This window comes from Phoenix dactylifera, chromosome 14, assembly GCF_051530095.1.
Source record: "Phoenix dactylifera cultivar Ajwa chromosome 14, Ajwa_hap1_PhDact_Kaust_v1.1, whole genome shotgun sequence".
In the NCBI taxonomy this organism is placed as follows: Eukaryota; Viridiplantae; Streptophyta; class Magnoliopsida; order Arecales; family Arecaceae; genus Phoenix; species Phoenix dactylifera.
Window position 1 is genome coordinate 24,846,317 of NC_143203.1, and position 25,864 is coordinate 24,872,180.

The window sequence follows — 25,864 nt, forward strand, 5'->3', positions numbered from 1 at the left end:
AAGAAGCAAGAATTGCCTGTCTAACTCAAAGTGTTGTTTACGAACCTCCTCAATCATAGAGGCCGAGTCACCCTCCAAGTGGATACACTCCGCACCAGAGCACGCCTCGTATAGGAGATGTCTTTCCATGCCACATGTAGTAGCTCCACTCCAGTGATAGAGGTGTCGAAGGTTCGCCATCGACTAGTCGTCACAAATCTGGAACGGTGGTCTCTGATGACAATGCCCACACCCCCCTCTCACCACGCTCAGCAGTATTGCTATCAAAATTTACCTTAAGGAAGCAACAGGATGGGGGCTCATAAGAAATGAAGACAAATCTGATCGCTAACTCAGCTGGATGAGAGATCCAAATGTTTCTAGCTATCTCAAGAAAAGAGAATAGTACACTGCTGATGACCTTCGATGCATGAAACAAAACTTTGGCTGCCACTATCCTCATATCCAGCCACCTGTCCTCAAAAGCCATGGCATTCCTATTTAGCCAAGTATGATAGGCCAAATAGGTACATCGAACTTCCCACTTCACTATGTCTGGCCTCCTCATAGAGATCTCTGCCGCAATAGGAAAACCTTCGACGGGGACGACATCAAAAATGAGCTCAGCACACCGCCACACTTGGGCCGCCGGCGGGCAGCAGATTCGTTGTCCATTTTTTTAAAAAAAGAAAATATGGTGAGAACATTATTACCAAGGTTCATATTTTTGCCACTGCAACATGCCAATAATGAAACTGTAATTAAATTGCTAGATTTTTTTTTGGAAGAAGTAATTTTTGGTTTGAGTAAGCTATTTTTTTAAGAAAAAGAACAAAACGCCATCATCAGGGTGATGTCATCACGTCACATGGTGAACCCAACAGAAGCAACAAGACGTTAAAACTAGAAGAGGCGCACGTTGGAATATAAAATTTCTTTAACTCGTTATCAAGCTGATGCCACAGGGTTTCTCTATTCTTGTTCTCCATTACCGCGTAAACCAATAAATAATTGCCTCGTAATCGAGCTTCTAAGCACCTTCTCTCTAATCTAATCCACCTCTAACATATTATTTTATCTTTTTGGATGATATACCTTTAAGCTATTCTTGTATAAATAGAGAGACCACGTAGTAGAATATTGACCTCCAACATCCATCCCATCTTGTGCGCAATAAGAGACTAAATAGGTATATTAAGCATGTGTTCAGAAAGGCCAATGACACCGCAGATTGGGTGGCTTTTTTTGTTCACAATTACTCTAGTGGAATTGCCTAGTGTTTTTCTCGATGTATTGCTTTTTGATTTTTTTTGCCTGTATTCGTACACGTTATGCATGATATTACCGTTTGTAGCACAAAAAAAAAAAATATATATTAGCATTTCTATTGACTAAATAGACTAAATAGACATGACAATCCAAAAGGCTGCTCGAGGATATGAGCTAACAACCCAGCCTTGGGCTCTACTTGGGATAAACCCCTTGGATGATGTCTGATCAGAATTGGCTAGATTTCTCTTTGAGGAGGCCTTGCAATCCTTAAATATGGCACTCTCTATTTTGAAGCCTTTCAAGACAGAGGTTGGTGCCACGACTTGGTGGCTACTGAGTCGGGCTTGACTTGTTCTAACAATCATAAAAGCATAGGTTCTGGTGATCCAGCTAAAAGCTAAGTTTTTTTAAGATTATTACTATATATTAGATACTGAAATGAGCCAATTCTACAGTGCTATGGTTATGAATTTTTTCTCTTAGGCAGATTCATGCAAACTCTAAGCTTTTTATTTTTATGGCCACAAAATTAAATGAGATCTCATACTATTGGCATACATGAACAATAGTTTACATCGATACCGCATGATGATGGTCATCAATAGAGAAAATATGGGCAAAAAGATGATGAGTAGCTTCAAGTTTCCAAGGTTCGTTATATATTCGTCTGCCGAACCGAAGTATCGGTGGAAGCACCATTTTAGAATTTATATAGGGAAGTACGCAGAGATCCAAGAAATGGGAGTTTTGACCGCATGTGATGACAACGTTCTTGTGACATTAACAATGGCTTTATCCTTTAAGGATTAAAATATTAAGTGATCAGTATTATTTTTTTCCGGTAAGGAATCATTTTTTTTTATATTTGCGTATATGGCTCTGACCTCACTAGCTCCTATCTGCGATGCTGAACGTAGAACCCCTGATCTACCATCACGTTCCTACCAGGAACCTTTGCACTAATATTTTGTCTTGTACTTTAAAGCCACCAGCCTTTGTTTAATGCCACTTGGCTCCGTTCATGTTCGGTCGTGCACTATATATACGACAATGCTCATGACTTCTGTCACGTTGCATTCAGTAATAGCTATACCAAACTTGATTCCGTTTTCGAAAATAAGCCCGAACTGTCTTTAAAAACAAAAACATAATAACTAAGAGAGGCTAAAGAAAAAAGTCATAATAAATACGTAAATTTTTTCTGTTAATTAAAATGGAAGATAGCCTATACCGATCAGATCGATATACTGAGATCATAAATTAATTATAAATAATATTGAAGGCAGGACTTTGATCGAGATTTTTTTATTAACAATATTTTTAGTATCAAATAACAATACTAACTAGCTCAGGAATTGCAATGGAATCATTAGGACATCTTCAAGGCCTGCATGTTACGTACGTAGCAAGATGGGCCTCACAAGCTTTTTTATTTTTTTTTTAATTCTATGGCACCTTTGCTCTTATCGAGGAGATTCATTTGAGGCACTCCGTTGTATATATAATAAAAAATAAAAAGAGAGGTATATTCTCAAGAAGCAATTTTAAGATTCGAATCAAGAACCTCGTTCCAAAAAAAAGGAGGTAACGTAGATTGTGCCCAATCCATTTTGACAGAAAGGCACCATATGAGAGTTGCATATGAGTCAGCATATCCAACACGCTTTTTTCCACTTGTTTTTATGCCAAATGGCTCTGTCTCTTTTCCCAATAAAAAAAGAAAATTAAGTATTGTGGGCTTGCTGCCATCCTTCGTCCAACTAGGGCCAAATGATTCAAGTTGCAAGCTCTATGGTGCACCATGAGAATGCATAATTTTGAAATTAGATGCAACACTTTGGAGACATTATTTTTCAGTTATCAAGTAAACATTTTTCTCAAAAAAAATTGCTAATCATTCCTTGGAAATGAGGACTGACATTTGAAGAACTCCTTGGAAATATACTGCCATCATCATGCTTCAAAAGCACTGGCTTATCGAGCTCATAAAATCTTTGATACTTGTATTACATGACCTGAGATTGAATCCCATGATTTGGAACATTACTAGTATTCTACCAAGTTATGCGATAAAAAGAAGACTAAATTCTTGTTTAGACTTCACAGTCAATCAACACCTAATTTGCTAGGCCAGTATCTAAAGTGTAGCAAGTCAATATGGGAAATAAAAAGTTGCATCATCTTCTATAAAAATATTGCCAAATTGCTTAATCATATATTGTTCAGAACTCATCGAAACAAAGTCTTAGCAACATCGAAGTTGCATAAATGACCATGATAGTCGATCACGAATGTCTTAAGTCTCTAATAGTTATACTAAAAGATTTGAATTCCATTTCTAACTTCATGATTTGATGGGTTAAAGGTATTCCCAAAGGACTACCCAATTTTCTGCAAACCTCTGCCATGGCATCCTATTCTGCTCCTTTAACAAAAAAGTTATAATAACATGGATGAGATTCACAAACAAGGGCTAATATCAACAACATATGGTATCAATTCGAAGCATGCCGGATGAGTCATGCAAAAATCCAAGTCATTATAAACTTTCTTTAAAAATCCTTCTAAATCATAATGGAAAATGCTTTGTCTCCCTCAAATCTTCCTAAAAATGGTTGAACTCATTTTTTTTGTGAATTATTAGGGCAACATTGGTATTTTGATCGCTAATTATCCACCAACCTGTTGTATGTGGCACTAAAAAGTTGAGTTTGGACCTGTCATCCATAAGTCCTTATAATTACTAAAAAAATCATCACGTTGTCTCATTGAATTAATTGAAAAAAGTATCAAGTTTCCAAACTAAATCCCATCTTGATATGCATGGTCAAGTCAGCCATGATCTAACTAACAACAAATAGTGATAAGGATGATAACAAAATGACAATAATGATAAGGATAAATATATTATATTGTGGCTGCACGTATTTTTTTATCTAGTTGTCCCATACGGACATGCCATTCATGTTAAGATATATCGAATGCAACGATTCCGCTACCACTTTTCCTTTTGACTTGCCTCCGCGTTCTCTTCCACTCAGTCCACTTTCCCTTTCACACGGCCTTCTCTCGTGCAACTCTCTTTTTAAGATCAACAAGAGAATCCAGCTAAAAGGGAGGAAAAGAATAGAAAATCCATAAAAAATTAAAATTTAATTTTAAATGCATCGATTATCTGATTGTTAATTTTGCTGTTCGAGTCTAGAAAATATAATTTTATTTATTTTCATGTAGTACATGTGCCTTCCATGTTTTGGATGAAATCTTTGATGGATTCGTGGAAATTTCTTCATTTGTTTTCTTTTGAACAGCAGGGAGAAGTAGAACCCACATGTCATTTCACAGAAATTTCTTTGTTTACAAGCGCCTTAGTCTTTGATCAAAATCTACAGCTCATCAACACCTTGTCATGTTGCATTAAAACCATTGAGTTAATAATATGTATAAAGATGCCCTCTTAAACTACCGTGACACCACTGCTTAAATAAATGCCAAAGAAATTGATACTTGATGATCTTTCTTATTAAACTACTGTTTGAAATTAAATGCATGAGCATGGTGCTAGCTAACACCAATATTTGATGAATTCGTACTTCATTGGAAGGCATGAGATCCACGCCCATGACATCACCTGGGCCCATAGAAAATAATGTAATACTGTAACCTAAGAATAAGAAAAGCATATATTATTTTAAGTAGGGATCTCAAGCATTCCTTTTTTTTCTATCAAAGGGACAGTGCATTGACCACCAAGGTGGTAGCCCAGTTGGAACGGGGCGTTTGCTTCCAACCAAGTGGTTCCAGGTTCGAAACGCGCGGGCGTCGATTAAATTCGGAGACCGGATGCCCCACGCCTGGACACGGGGTCTGGAAGCGCTACTGGTCGGCTGGTAGCCTGGGTGGTGCCAGGTGTGACGTACTCACACGGAGGGTCGGGTCGGATAAAACTGAGCCGGCCCACGGGTGGGGAGGGTATGAGTAAAATAGGTCGGAGTGTCCAACACACGACTCGGTCTACCCGCATCGAACATTCTCCTGGCGGGGTGGGGGCCCAGTGGTCGGGGCTGCTACGCGGGGGTGGGGCTTGTCCCTTCCTCCCCCCTTCCCCTTTTTTTTAAGCAAAAAAAAAAAAAAAAAAAAAAAAAAGGGACAGTGCATTTATTTGGATGTTGGCACATAGCTTTCAAGCCCCCACCATTTTTTTAAAAATACCATTTCATCTAACATCAACCATTTAACTTTTACATCATTTGTTTATCTTATCATTTTGATAAGCGTAGGGATTTTTTTTTCTTCCATTGAATGGTTGTCATATCGCCACTTGCGACCATCGAAACTCCAAGATTCCACACGCAAGCATAGATTTCGCTCGCATCATCTTCCACTAGACTGCAACCTCAGCAGTCTAACGTCACCGTTCCGACGTCGAACGCTTGATTGCCCCAACGACGTCGCCAACTACGTGGCGACACCTCGAGCATCCATTGACGTCCGCTACTATATGGATCGGTTGTTCGGTCATCAACAGCAAATGTCCTCTGAGCCAATTATCAGCTGCCACCTAATGTTCCGCTTATAACAACTGAGCCACTTTGCCAATAAATTATTGCCGCCGTTACAAACAATAGCATCGCCCATACATGTAGCCAATCACGATAACTAATTCCTATGATGAGTACCGAGATATGCACATAGTAAATAGATTCACACGGACCAATGACCATGATTGGCTGCGTCTACACTGGTGTATGGTGCATGTAGTATAAGCAATAATTTTTCTACTTTGGCAATAAGAATTATAAGAATAGACTAATCATTGAGAAAGTTCAGGCCAACCGAGCAATAGCAGTAGCAAAAGAAGCTAATTTATTGAGAAATATCCTTGAGTTTTTTTTTCTTCTATCGAACATGCCCAACCGGCAGCAGATAATTTTACGAAATACCAGCTCTTGATCTTTGGAAAAAGAAAGCTTTTGCCCAATTAAGAAAGAGCAGTTCATACTAAACTGGTGCACGCAGCACATTCAAGTATGAGCTTATGGCAGCCTAGATTCCATTAGAAAGGGAGAGATGATGAGGAGGTTAGAAGGTGATGTTTGTGGACTGCATCACGTCTTCCCAAAGGAGTGCAGCTCTATAAAATGTCCATTTGATGTTACAACGTGCCCAAGTCGAATCTCCTATCGTACATACCTAATGATCAAAGAATTGACCTAGGTAGAAAGGGTTAATATGTGCCTATGCACAACTGTATATTGCACTTCCCCATTAATACTATCAACTAGCTTGCTTGCCGTACAATTAGAATTTTTTTTTGGAGAAAATATTGGTAAAAAATAGTCAACTAATCGCATCTTGGCTTATTCAATGTCATAGTTCCTTAATCTAAATGGAACAGTCACATGGCCTGGATTAGTTGCATCGAGATGGGTTCTTATCCATGTGATGATGTCCCTTTTAAATCATGCATCTCGACATGGCACATTCACTAACGAAGACCACCATTGAATCTCTCAAGTTCCCCTCAATCAATTAGAATAAGATCACACCCATGATGCCATCACTTATCGGTCGAACCTCGCATGCGTGATCACCCATCAATCAAGACCGGAAGTGTGATTAATCCGGCATGGAGGTTCGAGCTATAAACTCTAATAATACTATTAGGTCTTCATTCCATTGGATTTGTGAGTAATTTTCACATCAAAAGTGGAAGGAGAGGCCGGTGAAAAAGATAAATATTTTCTCCGCACAAGCCACCATGAAAGCTGACACACCTTTTTTTTTTATACTTAAAATGGGTGCTTCATACAGTACGCATGCGAATGTACCTAATAAAGTCAAAATACAACAGCTCACGGAGTGCCAATAGCAACTCTTCCTCTTCGGACTAAAGGATATACTCTGAGTGGTAGGCCGCGTAGGCAGCCACCCAGTCAGCTGCTCCGTTGGCTTCTTTGAATATATGCTTGGCCTGAAAGGTCCTCCATCTCTCATCATCATCCCTATATCTTGAATCAGGAGGTGGTCTGTGCTCTCACCTCTTGACCCCAAAGCCGACACATCTTTTCTCACCATTTGAAGTAAAAAAACGAAATATACCATGTGGCCGTCCATCCCATCAATCATTTTATCTTTTCTATAATGGGCTTCATTCATTGTACGCGAGTTTTGTTGATTGCCCAATGTGAAAGAGACAAACCGATTCACACACTGCACGGCCACCTTGGTGCATGAAGCGTAGGGTGCCATTCGACCGAATCAAGAACATTTTCACCGTTTCATAGGGACATAGGCCCGCCGGCACCAGCGAAGCTGGCTGAGTCACTAGATGCGATGACGTCAGTAGCATGCATGATCCATGGCGTCATCGGTTTGGTTGCTTCCGGGTGGGGTGCGTTCCCTCTTCCATGCTGCTTCCTCTGTTTCGGTCCATTTCTTCTACATTCACACATCTTTTTCCCGGGCATAAAATCAGACCAAGCTCTCCCCTCTTCCCTCCCCAACCCAAGACTAGTTGGCAAGAAAGGAAGGAAGATTTGAGGAGGGGTGAGGGTGGAAGGAGTGAGAGTATGGGATCCCTCGAGCAAGAGAATTCCTCGATAGATCGAATCAACAAGGTGGCTGGAGAGTTGATCAAAGGGAAGGAATCAGCGATCCAGCTCAAGAGCCTACTGCAAGAGTCCTTTGCATCAGAGGATCAAGAAAAGAACTCTGTGGTTGGGATCTTTATTGAAGAAATTTTGGGCTCCTTCTCTAGAGCATTCACTATCTTAAACTCTGGCAAGGCACCAGAGGCCCCTCTCGATCAGGCAGCTACTCCTTGCTCTGAAGAGCAAGAAAGCAAGAATTCAGGTAAGAAGAGGAAGATCCAGTCATCTCGAAGAAGTGGTTATAGGAGAAGGTAACCTTTTTTTTTTTTTCCTCCCCCTCATTTATCATTCTTTTCTTTTGCTCATATACCAAATTTAAGGGTAGCATGAGACAAGTATTTTCCCCTAAACCTTGTTGCATAAGAATGCATACTTATTTATATTTTTGACCTGCAGGGCTCATCTATATTCATGTACAAGAATCTTATCAAAGACGATGGATGATGATCATACATGGCGAAAATATGGACAGAAAGATATCTTCAATTCTAAGTATCCAAGGTACCTCCTTTTCCGTTGTTTCTTTATCTCAATAATTCCATGTTTAACATAATTTCCAGTTCAAAAAATTGTAATTATAATCATGCCAGTGGACTTCATCACAAACTGTTCACCATGCTCATTTGCAAAGCTCATCAGCTACAAATTTAGGTCAGAAGTAGGTTGGGTGCAAGCCAATACCATTTTCGATTTGTAGCGTATGTACCTTAAATCTGTTTTAATGACCCCGTACACCACCCTTAATTCTTTTGGTACTTATGCTTATAAGACTCGGTTTTTTCCTTCTATAAAACATGCTTAAAGCCAAGGGTAATTGCCATGCATCTAGAGAATGCTAATTGCTTGTTTATCACCTAAACCACTTCAACAACTTGTTGGAGTCCCCATGATAGGAGTAAATTGAGTTACTTTCCCTGACGCTTGCTGCTTGTCTTCTTTCTCTGAGTTACTTGGATTGTGGATATACCTTGATTGGCTTTGACCCAAGGTAGTTTTCCCTTTGACATTATTACTTGCTCTTCCTTTCATAAAGACAGGGCTAATTAAGCTTATATATATATATATATATATATAGCTGTTATGTTGGTATTAGTCATCACAAGATGTGCCAGAGATGATGCAATGGTGGCCCCTCAAGCACTTCCTTGTGGATTACTGCTTAATTCTACATGTAATGAGACTTGGATAGCAACACAAGTGATGCCAATAGAACTAGATGTTGACAACCACCATCCATCCAATATTCGATGCGCAGCACAAACCGTCCTCCCCTGTTAGTGTCATGAAGGCAATTAACCCGCAGATATCTTGCTAATCGATGGTTTCTCTCTTAAAAGACAATTAAAAAAAAAAATCTTGCTAATTGGCGGCTTGGATGCAATTTTTGCACACCTAAGTAGCATCGCGAGGAGTTGAGCTCCAAAATACTTCATCAAGAGAACAGAGGAAAGCAAAAGAGGAGCCTTATGCTAAAGCAAAGTGTAGATTTAACTTGATTCTATGGGACTATAAGATATGGGGGCCATGGGAACAAGTAAATGTTCCCTCAAGCGAAATAAGAAAGGGCCTACCAAACCTTCCATCCTTCTATTGCTTGGCTTTCTATTAAAGAAAAATCTATTGAAAATTGACAAACTAACAAAACCCAGATCTTTTTTTTTTTTTTTTTTTTTTGTGATGTAAGATGAAATGTATGATGGTCAGAAGAAGAACTGAAAGTCTAAATTGATTGATATCTTGCAGGAGCTACTTCAGATGCACTCACAAATATGACCAACAGTGTCAAGCCACAAGACAAGTCCAGCAATCCGAGGCTGATCCCTCCATGTATGTGATCACTTACATGGGAGAGCACACATGCAGAGATCCTACCATATCTCCCCATCTTCTCCCACCTTCCCATCGGAGACCATCTTCTATCATTAGCTTTGGATCAGAAACCACTGCAGATGACCAAAAAGAAGTCCCCTTCAACTCTTCCTGCTTCTCAGTAATGAAGCAAGAGATTGATGAGGAAGTGCCGAGTGATCCAACCCCAAGAATCTCTTCCTCAGAATTTCTCATGCTGCCAGACCTCGGAACATTTGATTGGCGTGCACCAATGGAACAATACATGGGGATTGCATTGGATCAATGCGATGCTATGTCCGATATGCACTCTTCTAATAGTTGTTTGGATATGGAATTGAACGGAGTCTCATTTGAACTTGACGATCTGTTTGGTGTCGATCAGGACAAGCTTTTCTAAGATTAGATGCAGTCTTGAAAGGAAATACTGCTAGCTATGAGAATTTTTTTTTCCTTTTTATTTTTGAGAGGTAAGATTAGCTATGAAACTTTTTAGTGTATAGTGAGAGAAGCTTTCTGAAAGCTCTTGTGTACTCTAATTTGAATTTTCTTCGCCATTAAGGAATATGAAATAGCTTTTTTTCCCAGAATTTTATGGTGTAATCCAATTTGTATGCTGTTTTTCTATTGTTTCCTTCACTTTCAAAGCATTCGTTTTATTTTATCAACTAAAACTTCTTGGATACCTAAAATTCAGACTTGATGACAATTGGAGTGGAGGAATTTGGTGCCCTATTAGGGCACACTAATTATCTTCCTACCAATGTATGTGACTTTCTAGCAAAAAATTTAGTCCATGGTTAGATGCTTGGTCTTAGTAATGGATGATGCCATGATGTCCATATTGTGATCTCTAGTACTAAATCAAATCCAAGTTGGTGGGTCTCTTCGTGGATCATGGCTTTGTTATATTATGAAATGTAGTAGGAAAAGTCAAAAGAAGGAAAAGCACAAAAGAAAAGAAAGAAACGAGTGGAAGGAAAGGGAACCCTTGGAGTTAATTATCACTTAAACTATACTTATGGTCGATAATCATACTTCTAATTACCCTACTCAAGCCATTTCTTTGGTGCTGTACCAATACTACTTCGATCATATCTTTTTGATCAACTTTGTGGGCCCAGCCCGGTTCCGTGCGGCACACAACTTCCTCTCACCCACTGTAGGCCCCGCATGGGTTCAAATATGTGGGTCCGGCCGGCGTCTCTGTCCGTCTGCTGATCACGTGTTACACTGTACTGCCATAAACCATGACCACTCTATGTCTCTTCAAAGGGCAGATTGGCGACTGCTAAGTGTGATGCATGAAAATGGATGAATGGACATTTTCTTGATCTACTAAGTAAATTATTTCATCCATGTTGATATGGGTATGAAATGATCGATCTATACATCTTAACGCATTAATAGATTTAAATTGACTACTGGATTATGGAAAAGTATACATAATAAAATCATTACTTTTTAAACCTACTTTCAATATTAGATTAGGAAATTAAACATATGAATTTTTTGTTTATAGTCTTTAAAATATTGATTTGAACTTTCGCTTTGGATTATTTATCATTAATTTTGAGCCCTTGAATTTTTTGTCTAATATTCTAATAAACCAAGGAAGCATCACCCCTAAAGAAATGTGGATGGACTAGATTACAACACTAGATAGATGATGATGAGATTGAAGAAGAAACAAAACAAAAAAAGATAGTCAAAGATTGTGTGCCTTAATTTTCTCTAGGTGGCCCAAAGAGGAATAGAACTCATACTATGGTGGCGTTTATGTGAGCCCCATCTCTACCATATGATACAACAAAACAATAAATGAAAAGACCCTAGACTATGTGAGGCACCATATGTATGAGCCTAGAATGTTGCAGCCAAAGTTCTAAGACATGGTAAGACTAATTAATTAGGTTAGCATGGACCTAGTCAATCTAGCATCATAGGAAAAGTTTTCCATATCACTTCATACTTGAATCATTTTGATGAAAAAAATCAACACTAGAGATTTTATCTTGGAAAAGCTTTGTTTCATTGCTTTATTTCCCACTCGCTAAATCCATTATGAAAGCCAGTAATTGGTTGTATGGTATACCAAACCTTGGCCAACACCCACATATCTTTTGGGCACCGTGTCACATTTTTTTTTTTGGTACAATCCCTGATCACCCAACTTTAGGATAGGTGCAGCTAACAGAATCACAAGGGAGGAAATAGCTTAAGGATGGAGGAGAAGCCTCCTAATGTGTCTAGAGAATCTCTTCGGAATGCTAGGCGGCATAGGTAGCAACTCAGCCTGCAGCCCTGTTTGCCTTCCAGTACATATATATACAACCTAACACATAAGAGAACAAGATGACCAAGGTGATGTCGTAGGCCGACACATAAGAGAACATGCCATGCTATAAGATGAAAACTAGATATTTTTTTTTTCAGACATAGAAAAGGGAGGGATCGCAACCAAGGATTCCCCTTTCATGTGCTAAGAGTGGCAGTGGATGGAGTTCAGCGGGTTCAACTCGGCAGTGACAGACAAAAGGAGTTGGATGATTGGTGGGCCTGACTATAAGTAAAATGGATTTATTTAGTTAATTTAGAATAAATACATCCATGGGTATGATATCTATTATAGTCATCTATGATGTATGATTAGGAACATAGGATGCCATCCAATATTGACGGGCCTCGCTTTCTTGGGCCATATATATTGGGAAAGCTGCCTAAATTCCACGTGCTATTCAAAAAGACAAAAGTGTACGGGAAACGAAAAAGTTGTGGCAGAGGAATGGCCAAGTGCTACTTTAACTTTGTTCTTCTTTTGTTTCTCTTTTGCTAGTTTCGACGTAGGCACTCGTATAATAGGTGATAGGTCCCATGCGCATTATTCCTTTGCTGCCCTGTGCTAGTTTCAATATGTATATTAATCTAATTGGAATGCGACATATAACAACTTAGAATATGACTAGTTGAAAGGTATTTTTTTAAATTTTTTAATTTTATATAAATACTTAATATTTTTCCAACGAATAATCGGTATAGAACTAAACACATATTTACCTGCACGGATTCTCATATACCTGAACAAATTTAGATATATAATTTATTATGATTTTCTGTGCTTTATCAGTCAGATTAGGACCGAAAAGAACATTTTATTGACTTATGTGATTTAAATAAGTATTTTATATCAAATTATAATTTTTATTAATAAAATAGTTTAAATTTATGAAAATATATAAATTGAAGAATGATAGAGTTAAAAGGTGCATCTAAAACCTTGATATGCTATCGGTTTAACACATGGTAGAGAAACATGCTCAATCTCATATGATGTCTCATTCTCTCCTTCTCATTCTATCCCCTCAACTCTGCTCACCCTAACCTCTTGCTACACTAATACCGCTGTGCTCTACCAGCTGAATGCCCTCCGCCCGAAACAGCAATCAAAACTACCAGACAATTTAACACTAGTTTTGACTTCATGTAAAGTAGATGAGCAAGATTTGGATTGCTAGTTGGAATCTAGATAAGATTTGAGATAAAAAGACTTTTGACCTAACCCACATCTGACCTTACTTAATGATTCCACCCCCACAAAATTGTTACTAACCAAATATATCAAACTAATGGTTTTTTTTATATGAATTGAAAACTAAAAAAATGTTATTTCTTTTCTGAAGATAATTGTAACAATTCAAAACTTTACCTAAAAATGTTAGTCATAATGTATTTTTTGAATTTCTTGATCCTATATAAGTACTCAAAATCTTCTCCACGAATAACCAATGTAAGACTAAACACACGCCAATATAGATCCTCACATGCTCCCTCCATTTAAGCCATGACATCCTCGTTAAGCTAAAAGTCCAAATTCATTCAAATCTAATCACAAGCATTATGATCGCCCTATGGTTAACCTCAATGAGCCCATACCGCAATGTCCTCCAGTACATATGAGCCATTAACTGCGTTCGCTCTGATACCATTTATAACGATCCAAAATCTCACCCAAAAAAACTAGCGAGAAGAAATTTTTTGGATTCCTTAGTCCCGTATAAATACATAAGATCTTTCCGATGAATAACCGATGTGAGACTAAATACACATCCATACGGATCCTCACAATAATGATAACCTTTCATATAGAATATCACCATGATATTATCAGCAATGCTATACAAGCAGAGGTAGCTAGCAATATCTGATGCTTTCTTTTGGGATTTACATGTTGCTTACAACCATACAAGTCTCCACTCTAATGTCAAATCATTGATAGTATTGCAATCTCAGTTTTCTACTCTGAGTTCTTTTATTACAGCTTCATAATAATTTTTACCTACTTCTCGCTGGTGTTAGAAAGTCGGATTCCTTTTTCTATGATAATACACTGACCTTCCAACCTTCCATGGTACAAGGCTCTACAATCCCCAGACAATTGGCCTAATCTTAGATTAGCTCCACGACACACAGTTGGTATGACTTCCAGTGACACCATAATTCACAAAAAATCAAACAGGTTTCATACAGTAGCCTGAGAATTTGCATCTCTTCTGGAACACTAGAACAATCTCTGATTCAGTCTCCTATGCAATGGGCTTCATTTCATTCCGATGCCAACCAAAGGAAACTTGCTGAATCTTATTCTTCCGATGGGTCATCCAATATGATAACTGTTGTATTATGAGTTTGTTCTATAGATCACAAAACAGCAGTTTCACTTGCTCTCACCAATTAAACTAGTACAAAAAAATTATGAGAACCTTCTTCTGGATCTACTTCTGGAACCCATTTACGTAATTATGTTCTCTGGTCATTGCTGGGGATGAGCTCTGCTTGCTGGCATTACCATCGTGCATAGAGTTCTTCTCTCGTTTGTTCCTCGTCTTTGACACACCATCAGCATCATGAAAATTTTTCCTCCTCTCTCATGGATCTTCTAAGATTTCTTAATGTGTCATGAATCTCTGTTATCAATGGAGATGAATCACTTGAGAAGAATACTTGGATCCTGTCTTTGACCTCAATCCAACTGCAACCTGGATTCTTTTTCAAACCCAACTCTTTCATTTGTAGCTTTACTTTTGCTGCTTTGCCAAACAATCCCACTTCCCCGTAGAAATTTAACAGCTGAGTGAAACTCCCACTCCCTTCAGGCTTTAGCTTGAGAAGGTGATCGGCAGCAATTTCTCCAAATTCCATATGCCTATAAGCTCTGCAAGCACTTAAAAAACACAACCAAACACTCTCACCAGCCTTCGTTGGCATAGCTTTGATGAAACAGTAGGCTTCATCCAGTCGCCCGGCACGACCCAAGAGGTCTACCATATTCAAATAATGCTCCATCCTAGGGCCAATGCCATAGTCCCTGCTCATGGATCGGAAGAATGCCATACCTTCTTCAACCAAACCTGAATGACTGCAAGATGATATTAAAGAGAGAAAGGTGGCTTCATCTGGTAACACTCTCAATCTCTTCATCTCCTCAAATAATCCAATTGCTTTTAGACAATATCCATGATGTCCATATCCTGTGATCATTGTATTCCAGGCCACCATATTCCTTAAATGCATCCTATCAAAAATGGATTGCCCATATTTTAAGCACCCACACTTCATATACATGTCAAGAAGGGCATTTTCTACATGACTGTCACATATTACTTCATTTCTTATCTGGTAGCCATGGATCATCTTTCCTTTCTCCAACACAGCTAAAGAGGAGACTGAAGCAAGAAGGCTGCTTATGGAGATTGAGTCAGGAACCAAACCATGCTGAGATATTCGCGCAAGAGTACTGATGGACTCATCAAGTAGGCCATTTCTACCATAACCTGAGATCATAGAGTTACAGACCACAATATTCTTACATGGCAATCCAGAAAAGATGATTCCTGCCAACTGTGGCAATCCACACTTTGCATACATATCTATCAAAGCACTAGCCACAAACACATCAAAACTTGTGCCACTCTTGATTGCAAACCCATGAATCTGATACCCAAGTACTAGGAATCCCAATCCGGCGCATGCAGAGGCAACACTTGCAATGATGGCAGAGTCTGGGTCCAAACCTTTCACCCTCAGTTTATTGAATAGGTTCAATGCACGATCATATTTCTTGTTCTGGCAGTACCCTGCAATCATAGAACCCCAAACAATGACATCCCAATCTTTACCCAAATTAAAGAGCAGCCCGGCATCCTCAGTGCTTCCACACTTCATATACATATTGATTAAGGAACCCCGCACCATCATGTTATTCCGCTCTGGTCGTTTTATCAGCTCTCCATGAACTCCCTTGCCGAAATCCAAGAGACTAACAATGCTACAAGAGGACAGCACATTGGAAATAGTAATGCAGTCTGACCTTATATCACTCAACCTCATTTGCTTATAAACATTCAAAGCATCTAATGCATAACTGCTGTTAACATAAGCTGAGATCATTGAATTCCAAAGCTCAGTTCCTTTGCTCCTTGCACTCTCAAGAACTCTACGAGCCTCGTCGAGCAATCCACACCTACCGTACATGCCTAGAAGACAAGTGCAGACGTAAGGATCGAGCTCGAAGCCCAACTTTATCAAGCAACAGTGAACCCCTTCACCAAAAGCCACCACCTCGCCAGTTGAGCATGCTGTCAGAGTGCTCGAGAAGGTGGTGGACTGCAGCTCCAAGCCCCAATTCTTCATGAGCACGAACAGTTCCAAGCCTTCCTCCCACAACCCATTATGGCAAAAGCCCCCGATCATCGCATTCCACAAGGAAGCATCCTTCTTATCGACCATCCCGCGGAACACCCGATATGCCCCCGTTACTTCACCGCACTCTGCGTACATGTCGATCAATGCAGTCCCTAAGAATGAGTCGCTGTCCGAAGCATTCCTGACAAGAAAAGCGTGCACCTGTCTGCCATGCCAAAGATCCAAATTAGCACTACAGCCGCCGAGGAGAATGCTGAGCAAGTGCCCATCAGGTCTCACGCCCGACAATTGCAGCTGGTAGAACAAAGAGAGGGCTTCATGTCGGCAGCCGTGATGGAAGTAGCCGGCAATCATGGCGTTCCACACGGCGGCATCTCTTTGAGGGAGTTGAGCAAACACATGTTGGGCATCGGTCAGGGAGCCGCATCGCGCGTACATGTTGATGAGAGAGCTGGCGATGAAGGGGTCGAATTGGAGGCCGGTTTGGATGATGGAAGCGTGGATTCGCTTGCCATGGCGGAGGTCCGGCTGGGCCGCGCATTTCTTGAGGAGGGAAGGGAAGGCGAACCGGCTGAGACTTTGAGCACCCGTGTGGAGTCCTTTCTCGTGGGTAGCTCTTACGATTCTGTTCTTGGCGGTGGAGGGGAGCGTGGGAAACAAGACGTCGAGGAATTTCGGGGTTCTTATGGCATTCTGAGGCATGTTAGAGCTCGGAGAAGAACCTGTACAAAGCGGTACCTGAGCTGAACTGCACCCGACCCAAACGACCGTTGAGACGCGCCAAATGGGTACACGAAATTCAATCTGGATCCTGTAGACAAGGATCCGACCCAACTGAAGCTGAATGGATCCTAAAATTTAGTTCCAAAATCTTGCTCTACACTGTGAACCTAGACAATTCTAACATGTGAATTTATGGAGCAAAAGCGGATACGAGATCTGATATAACTAGTTGAGATTAAAGATAAATGTCCATGGGAGACTGAAGAAAAGAGGTAACACTATATTTATAGTAAAATATAGGACCAAAAAAAAAGGGAGGATCTAATCCTAATCTGATCAGACCATTCATTTGTTTTGTTTTATGCTTGTACCTACAGGATAGCACCATCAATTTCTTAAATTTTACTTATATATCAATAAAAAAGAGAATAAAAAAATATAAATGATCATAAGTGAGATAAAATATATTTTATAACAACCCAAAATCCCATTGGATGAAAGCTAGCCAGAAGATTATTAATTGATGATTAAAAGGTTCTCGCCTCCCCAACACAACATGATATGGGACTAAACACACAGGTCCTTGCACAAACTATTAAGACAATACATGTATGTTGTTTTATGCTTGGATGGTACTATCAATTTCTTAAATATATTTGTCTATAAATTAAAAACACAAAAGAATGGTCATAATTATCAGAGACAAGATATACTTGTGGAACGATTCAAAGACCTCATCCACAAAAGCCCTATTTAAGTACTTACCAACTGAGATCCATAGCCCTATTTAAGTACTTAAGATGTCTCTACAACATCATATGGGACTAGACATATATTCATACGGGTCAACTTATCCAAAAAACAAGCAGCTTTTACAGGCACCTGATCTGCAGAACTGAAGAAAGGATTCGAGAATAAGCTTAAAAAATGGATCATGTTCAGCGATGCTGTGATAAGAGTAATTCACCAGAAAGCTTTTCAGTTCAGTTTCATCACCTGATGTATGAGGTGTTTGTTTTAGACAAAATTTACGCTAGTCATTCAGCTGTTAACAGTCAACCAATCATATAATGGTTTGGCATAAAAAATCAGCAATCTAGCAGCTGAGGCCAGGCAGCAGATAGAAAAGGACAGGCAAAACATCTGATTTATAGATTATCAAATCTTGATTTGCAATATGCAATCTAGTATCTCTGCAGTCAATTCAGTCTGTGATTCAGATGTCCACAATTTCCATGCTTGAATATTTCCTTGGAGAAAGAGAACAAAATTCCTGCTAGACCAAAGATTTGCGACTCTGGCCTCAAAGGTTCGTGGTGGTGTTGTAACCCGCAGGCATTGCAATTAACTGTACAGGATGTAAAACATCAAGATTATGTAAGTTATCATTTAAAATTTCATATTATATTTCACCATTAAAATATCATCACAAAGAATGCTGCCTTTCACCTTCAACAGCAAAGTTATCTTGGTTCACCCTCATACTGGGCCCTTGATGCCTAACTATTTTAGACTTTTCAATGTTTTCATACCTCTTCAACCTACAAATAAAAAAATCAAAAGTAAAGTGATTGATAAGGTCAACAAGAATGCGTCGCACAGTATTATATGAACAAGTAAGAACTTTTCACAGACATAAGAAGAAATCACCACCACAATCAGTGCTCATAAATGATGTGCGTATTCTATGTTACTTTTGAGTTAATAATTAACCAGAGGAATCAAATAGCTGGTGCTCTCTCATCTGTCTTAAAACTAAACCAAGTTACTATCTTATACAAAGTTCCTACTAAACCAACATTACTGAGTCATGAACTGACCATTCTCTGTCTTCAAGAAGACTGGCAATAAAAGAAACTTCAATTTCCTCTCTTAATCTTTATCTTTCTTCACTAATCATACATTAGACCTGTTGTTTTCCTTTCTTCTAAAGACTCTCCAGTTGTTCTTTTCTCATTTTTTTTTAATTCATAAAAGGGAGAAAAGGTACAAAGGAAAAGGAAGAATATTTGTTGATGCCCATTGAGTATTCATCATAAAACTTCCTTTTGCTGATCAAAAAGGGAAAAAAGAACAATGGAAGACAAACCCACCAAGTTTCCAAAATAGAATGAGTACGAGGTCATATAAAAACTGGCTTCTATGTTTGTCTCAAAGGCTGTGAATAATAATCCGCATACTTAATTGGCATCTTTTGCAATATCAATTTCATTGCACCATTATGATGCATGCAAACAATTTAAATGTCAACAATAACCTGTGGAAGGCTCATCAACTCCAAAACAGCCTTTTTTGGAGTCAACTCGTTGTCAATGATGCGGGCAACTGCTGTCAAGACTGGCATTTTTACATGGTATTTCTGAGCCAATGCAATAACAGCCCCAGCTGTTGATACACCTTCAGCTACCTGAAAAAGACATCCCAATCAGATGATACAATGTCATTTTAGTTTTGAAATCAATACAAGTATCAAATAAACTCTCAAGAACCTGATTCATTGAATTCAATATATCATCAAGTTTCTCTCCTGATCCAAGACGCAATCCGACAGTTCTATTTCGTGAAAGATTCACAAAACATGTAAGCATAACGTCGCCAGATCCTGATAGACCAGTAAGTGTCGTTGGCTTTGCTCCCATCTTCACATCCAGAGTGCAATTTTGTCAGATAACAAGCAACTTTCTTTGTGTGTGTGTGTGTGTGTGTGTGTGTGAGAGAGAGAGAGAGAGAGAGAGAGAGAGAGATTTCTTTTGGTAAACTTCGCATGCTACTTTAATGTAAAACCCAATACTTTCAGAAAGCAATTTGACAGAAACAATTTCTTGCATTCAAATTCCAGAGAAAATAAACATAGATGACTGAGAAACATGAGGACACGGTGCAGCAAAAGATTAGAATTCAGACAAGAGGAAAATATAATATATTCTTCAATGTGGAACTGACTATATATTTCCTATTCAAGTCACAACTAAAATAAATAAAGATGATGTACTAATGTGCAAGAAAAATATGGAATTCAAAGAACTCATTCTGTACTATTTAAATTAATGAGTTCTTGTATTTTCTCACTTCTAAGCAGAATGAAAGGCATTATTGCAGAATAGGATGTTATCAAGGAAGCCGTAGTTTAAGTTACATACCTTTGTTGCCAACCATCGTATCTCAGAACAACCCTGTGCAACAAGAGCTGCCATACAATTATTTCCAAGATTCATCCCCTCCACAATACCTGCTGCTATGGCAAGTACATTTTTGAGTGCACCAGCAATTTCAACTCCTGTAACATCACTGGAGCATCACCGTTCACAAATTGAAGATCCGTCATTAAAATATAGTTGCCAGTTGTCTGATCAAATCAGCCACTAATGAAGGTCATGGAAAATTATGTGAATTTTGTGTGGGAGAAAGAGGATCGAGTAAATCTTTCCATGTAGATTATATGATATACACAGAAATAACTAGATTAATATCCATTTATTTCCTTGAAAAAAATAATTAAAAAATTAGATAGAAAATGCATATCATCTAGCTTGTGAGATTCCAAATTACATGACACATTTCAAATAAAAATGAGTCTAATTCATTTTTTTCTCACAGTTCATTTATTATGTGAAAAAAAATCAAATATCTTATGCTAATATAAAGTTGCAATATTAGGTAAGTCACACAAGAGATAATTATGTCCAGAAGTTCTTTTGTCCCAAACAGAGAAATGCTTAGCACCAAAGATAAGTGAACAAACAGCAAATTCAGAAAAATAAGTAAGAAAAACAGAACATGTATATCAAAACATATGAGTCAATAATTCATATTTAGTGCACATAAAGCTAATTCCATAATATCAAAAAATGGTGATAAGTGAAATATGAAAACTTAGCTACCTGGATGAGCTTATCCTTAGATGGGGTGAAGCTAATAACTGCTGGATGGCACTTGCCAGCTTCTTATCTTTTGATGCCACCACCATTGCTGCAGAATTGCAAATTATGCATGAGAACAGCCATAGAGCTTCCAGAAAAGGAACAAAGTTGTAGCCATTGTTGGCTGGGATATTGAACTCATATCTTATTAGCATAATACACATATGTACTTGGCATGCTGCACAATTTGTAGGACCAAAAACCTAAGCTCCATGCCTAGTTGCCTAGGACTCATCATTGCAAATTTAACACACAACTCTAACAATAATACACACACAGATACCATCATAATTCAGCTGAAATAAACCTGTTGGCAATTTCTTCATCAACTCCACTGCAAATGAAGGCCCCGATAGCACAATAAAAGGTTGGCGAGGGTTTCCCAGTGCATGTGGAATAATTTGAGACATCATCCTTAAAGTATTCAGTTCTAAACCTTTGCTAAGAGATATGAATGGCAAGTTCGGTCCAACATGTTGTGAAATTCCTTCAAGAAAGGATGAGCTGAACTGTCACAAAGGCAACTGTAGTTAGCTCACTTGCTTGAGGCTTATATAAAGAAAATGCCCTGGGTTTTCATAAGTTGTTATTATGTAATGCATCAATAAGATATGATTCAATGAGTATAAAAAGAGTATAAATGATAAGGTCATCAAATTAGTGGTCGGTGGGGATATCATATATTATCCTGCTACGACAGTATAAATCATCAAGAATGAGAATTTGGATTACCTGTACAGGAACAGCATGTAAGCAAAAGTCAGCTCCAAGTAAAGCATCCTTTGCATTTGTTGTTGCAATAATATTTTCTGGCAGTTTGTGTTCTGGGAAGTATTTGCTACAGGAACACATATAGATGATATTAGTTAGAACTGCCTGAAGATTGGTATGGATTATGTCAGGTCGTTGCTGATTTTCCTGATATAAATACATAACAAAGTTCAGATACATCAAAAACAACTAAATAGGGGGAAATCCTTGCAACAGCTGAATAAGCACAATTTTTTTCCTTCAAACAATTAGGTGAATGAGGATTCATAAATTCAACAGCGTAGTGGAGAAAAGGCTTCATTGTTAAGATTATAATTACGATATTCTTTCAAACACATTAATATTAAAAAAATTACAAAGTTCCTTCTAATGACTTTCTTTGCACAACTTCACATTGATTACAGTGGCCAAGCATTGTTGTGACAAAAGTCCTTTTGCTGGTCATATGCTGCAAGCAAGATACTGATCAAACTGGGTCCAACTAACAGCTCTGATGGATTGCAAGGATATATGCAACTTTACCAAGCAATCTATAAGAGAGACTTAAAGAGCATATTATCCTACTAGGTCCCTTCATGCCATGTTCAACAATGATGAGCAGATGAAATCCATCTTCTGTGCATTGAAAATCAATTTGGAAATTTTATTAGGTGGAGATTGTTTTCTCAGAAATTTTATTAGGTGGAGATTGTTTTCTCCTATTAGGTTTCTGGGCAAAATCTATGAGTAGTATAAGAATTTTGGCACAAACTTAAAATAGAATATGCATAACTGATAAAAATAGGAGGTTCTTTGATGCTTGAATGAAATTCAGTGAAAGATTGTGGAGAAGAATAAAGGCAATACTTTGCTTAAAAGAACAAAATAACATTTTGTAGTTGCATTCCTCCAACAAAGCTACGTTAATTTACCATGTAGTTGTAGATTGACAAGAGGTCCATTTTCCAGTCCAAAACCTGTAATACTAACTCCTTTGGTAACTTGAAGTCCTAATAATTTGTATGTGAAATCTACTAGTAATTAAATCAGAATAATTGCTGATGTTATAGTACTGAACGGTTCTGCCAGATATATGTCGTCCCATTGGCCATTGCAATGGAAAGCTCTAACAAAGTGAAGGTGAGAATGGTTAAAGAGAAAATCTAGAAAAATTAGTTTTCTTGTGATGAATTAGGAAATGTGATTTGAAGATATCATTATCAGGAAAGTGACAAAGAACCCCAACGTAGCCTCAGCCACTACACAAAGCAACTAGAAAAAGATCTGAAACAATGGTTTACTCTCTATAGAAACCAGTGCATGCATCCTTAGCCATCCATCAAGTCCTTATCCCCTAGATTGATCCAAGCATTCCCTATAAACTTCTTCTTAAGTTCTAACTGTAAGTTCCGGCATACCACACTTCTAACTTTTATCATCTTAAAACCCATTAATTTTAAGGACCCAAATTCTCGTGGCTTCCAACATCAAAGTTGGAATTAGAACTTAATCGCCAAGGTAATCAAGAACTAAATTCTTTATGATAGAATTTTTTCTAATGAAAACATAAGAAAACTTATGATAATGCCAATCACAGTCATCTTTTTGAAAGAAGCTGATCGCACTCCTGTTATACTCATGAAACCAAAAAAATTGGACTATCGGTGTGGGTCCTAGTCACATGTATGTGGATACATTCTTTTATCTCGACGATGATTAATAGAGAAAGCATTGCATAAATTACTAATGGCAACCCTTGTAGAACTTATCAAAAGATTAGTTTTTGACAGGATAAGATTATAAATATCAACAAAGAGATCAACTTTTTACTGACAGCATGTCTAGTTACACGTTGCAATACTTTTTCTCTTTATTCATATCTAATAACAGAAGAATTTGATGCAATGGAATAAGCTATCAATAGAATGACACCTAAATCGAATAAAAAAACAATAGATACTGTAGGATGACCTCTTACCTATTAAAGTGGGACTCGTTTATAGCTCGACAAACATCAACATCCCTAACAAGCATTGCAACTTCCATTTCAGCCTTCTTGCTTGCAACATGCGCTGCCATTGCCGTCCCAAATGATCCACCACCAAGAACCACAACCTACTAACACAACATTTTATCAGGAAAACGGGATCCTTCATCAAAATTCTTACCATATATACTTGCCAATATATATCAGCTCTTCGGTCAAACGTCGTCAATAAAAGAGTGGTAACAGTCATTATAAAACCTAAATTTCAAGATGTCGCACCTTCTTGGTCCGTTCGAGGATGTCGCTCTTGGCCTTGGATCGCCAGGACCGGGACCAGCGGACCAGCTTCTCCCACGCGATCCTCACCGCCCTCCGCCTATCCCTGCCCCCTTTTCTGCCTCCCACCTTAGTGCTAGAGTTAGAAGTAGGCCTCTCCTCCGCCGGGTCGGGGTCTAGGGTTCCGGCGGAGCAGGGGCAGGCGGGAGGGAGCGGTGGGGAGACGACGGAGAGAGGGAAGGGCTTGAGGCGGAACCCTAGATTTCCCCCCGATGGAGAGAGGTTCCGGCGAGGAGCGCCGGAAGAAGGGAAGAGAGGAGCGACGAGAGAGGGCTCCGCGATGAGAGCGGCCATGGCTGGAGCTCGGAGGGATTTTACTGGTGGCAAGTTTATCCGTTCCCGCGCGCGCGAGCCTGGAGGCTTATGATTCGTGGGCGGGTTAGTTTGGACCGTGCGATCGGAATCAATATCGAGTGGGGTTTAACGGTGAGGAAAAGCAGGGCCAGGTGGTCCAATTCATACGGATTGGGTTGGGCCCCACGTTGATCAGATCCGTTGGGTGCAACTCTTGTGCTTCTATCGCGTATCAAGATGCATGAAAGGATAGAAATTTATATTCATGTTTATGTGCGTCGAAGGTGATTCCACCTTTCACACATCTCGATGCGTCATCAATCAAACGAGTTAGCAAACATTCAAATTAACTCGCTTTTCTCAACTCTGTTCGTTTTTTTTTTTTTTGCTAAAGAAAAGGGGTAGAGGGGAGGAAGGGACAATTCCACCCCCGCGTAGTACCCATTGCCTCGGATTGATGACCTATTTGATCAGTTGCAAGGGGCTCAAGTGTTCTCGAAAATAGACCTACGGTCCGGGTATCACCAACTGAAAATCCAAACAGTGGATGTGCCCAAAACAGCATTTCGGACTAGATATGGTCATTATGAATTTTTGGTTATGCCTTTTGGATTAACCAATGCTCCTGCTGCCTTTATGGACCTGATGAACAGGGTCTTCAAGGAATTTCTGGATCAGTTTGTTATTGTGTTTATTGATGACATCCTGATTTATTCCAAAAGCAAGGAAGAGCATGAACACCATTTGAGGTTAGTGTTGCAAACTCTGCAAGAAAAAAAGTTATATGCCAAGCTGAGCAAATGTGAATTCTGGCTGGATAGCATTGCATTTCTTGGGCATGTGATCTCCAGGAACGGAATTTCAGTGGACCCAAGGAAGATTGAAGCATTAGTGAACTGGCCTCGTCCAACTAATGTGACGGAGATCAGAAGCTTCTTGGGTCTAGCTGGATACTACAGGAGGTTTGTGGAGGGATTTTCAAAGATAGCCACCCCTTTGACTCGTTTGACACAGAAACGAGCAAAGTACATCTGGAGTGGAGAATGTGAGCAGAGTTTTCAGGAGTTGAAGCAGAGATTAGTATCTGCTCCTGTCCTCACTCTACCTAGTTTTGGAGGTTTCACCATCTTTAGTGATGCTTCCAAGAAAGGACTGGGTTGTGTTTTAATGCAAAATGATAAAGTGGTGGCTTATGCCTCTAGACAGTTGAAGCCCTATGAGCAGAACTATCCAACACATGACCTGGAACTGGCTGCGGTAGTCTTTGCCCTGAAGATTTGGAGGCATTACTTATATGGAGAACCATGTGAAGTCTTCACTGATCATAAAAGCTTGAAGTATATATTTACACAGAAGGAGCTTAATATGAGACAAAGGAGATGGCTTGAACTGCTGAAGGA

At 39.1% G+C, this 25,864-nt stretch overlaps 3 protein-coding genes across 4 annotated transcripts; 1 reads left to right on the forward strand and 2 right to left on the reverse strand.

Moving 5' to 3' along the window:
- Positions 1 to 7,692: 7,692 nt before the first annotated feature.
- WRKY54 (WRKY DNA-binding protein 54) lies at positions 7,693 to 10,342 on the forward strand. Its single transcript, XM_008794026.6, has 3 exons — positions 7,693 to 8,155; positions 8,301 to 8,405; positions 9,648 to 10,342. The coding sequence occupies exons 1-3, from the start codon at positions 7,824 to 7,826 to the stop codon at positions 10,150 to 10,152; spliced, it is 942 nt and encodes a 313-aa protein (XP_008792248.2). The 5' UTR covers positions 7,693 to 7,823; the 3' UTR covers positions 10,153 to 10,342.
- A 3,529-nt stretch (positions 10,343 to 13,871) lies between these two features.
- Positions 13,872 to 17,952, reverse strand: LOC148700130 (Tetratricopeptide repeat (TPR)-like superfamily protein). The gene has a single exon (XM_088710601.1). The coding sequence runs from the start codon at positions 17,154 to 17,156 to the stop codon at positions 14,655 to 14,657; it is 2,502 nt and encodes an 833-aa protein (XP_088566727.1). The 5' UTR covers positions 17,157 to 17,952; the 3' UTR covers positions 13,872 to 14,654.
- A 358-nt stretch (positions 17,953 to 18,310) lies between these two features.
- GLY1 (NAD-dependent glycerol-3-phosphate dehydrogenase family protein) lies at positions 18,311 to 24,522 on the reverse strand. 2 transcript variants are annotated; one of them, XM_008794025.5, is made up of 10 exons: positions 24,114 to 24,521; positions 23,826 to 23,962; positions 21,830 to 21,935; positions 21,405 to 21,606; positions 21,059 to 21,146; positions 20,318 to 20,465; positions 19,667 to 19,816; positions 19,435 to 19,584; positions 18,627 to 18,718; positions 18,311 to 18,525 (listed from the first exon to the last, which is right to left on the reverse strand). In XM_008794025.5, exons 1-9 carry the CDS (start codon positions 24,462 to 24,464, stop codon positions 18,704 to 18,706), a joined length of 1,347 nt encoding a protein of 448 aa, XP_008792247.1. In that variant the 5' UTR covers positions 24,465 to 24,521; the 3' UTR covers positions 18,311 to 18,525; positions 18,627 to 18,703. The 2 variants fall into 2 exon arrangements, with proteins under 2 accessions (XP_008792247.1, XP_026661132.1); XM_026805331.4 differs by lacking the exon at positions 19,667 to 19,816 and having other exon boundaries at positions 24,114 to 24,522.
- Between the last annotated feature and the right edge of the window lie 1,342 nt (positions 24,523 to 25,864).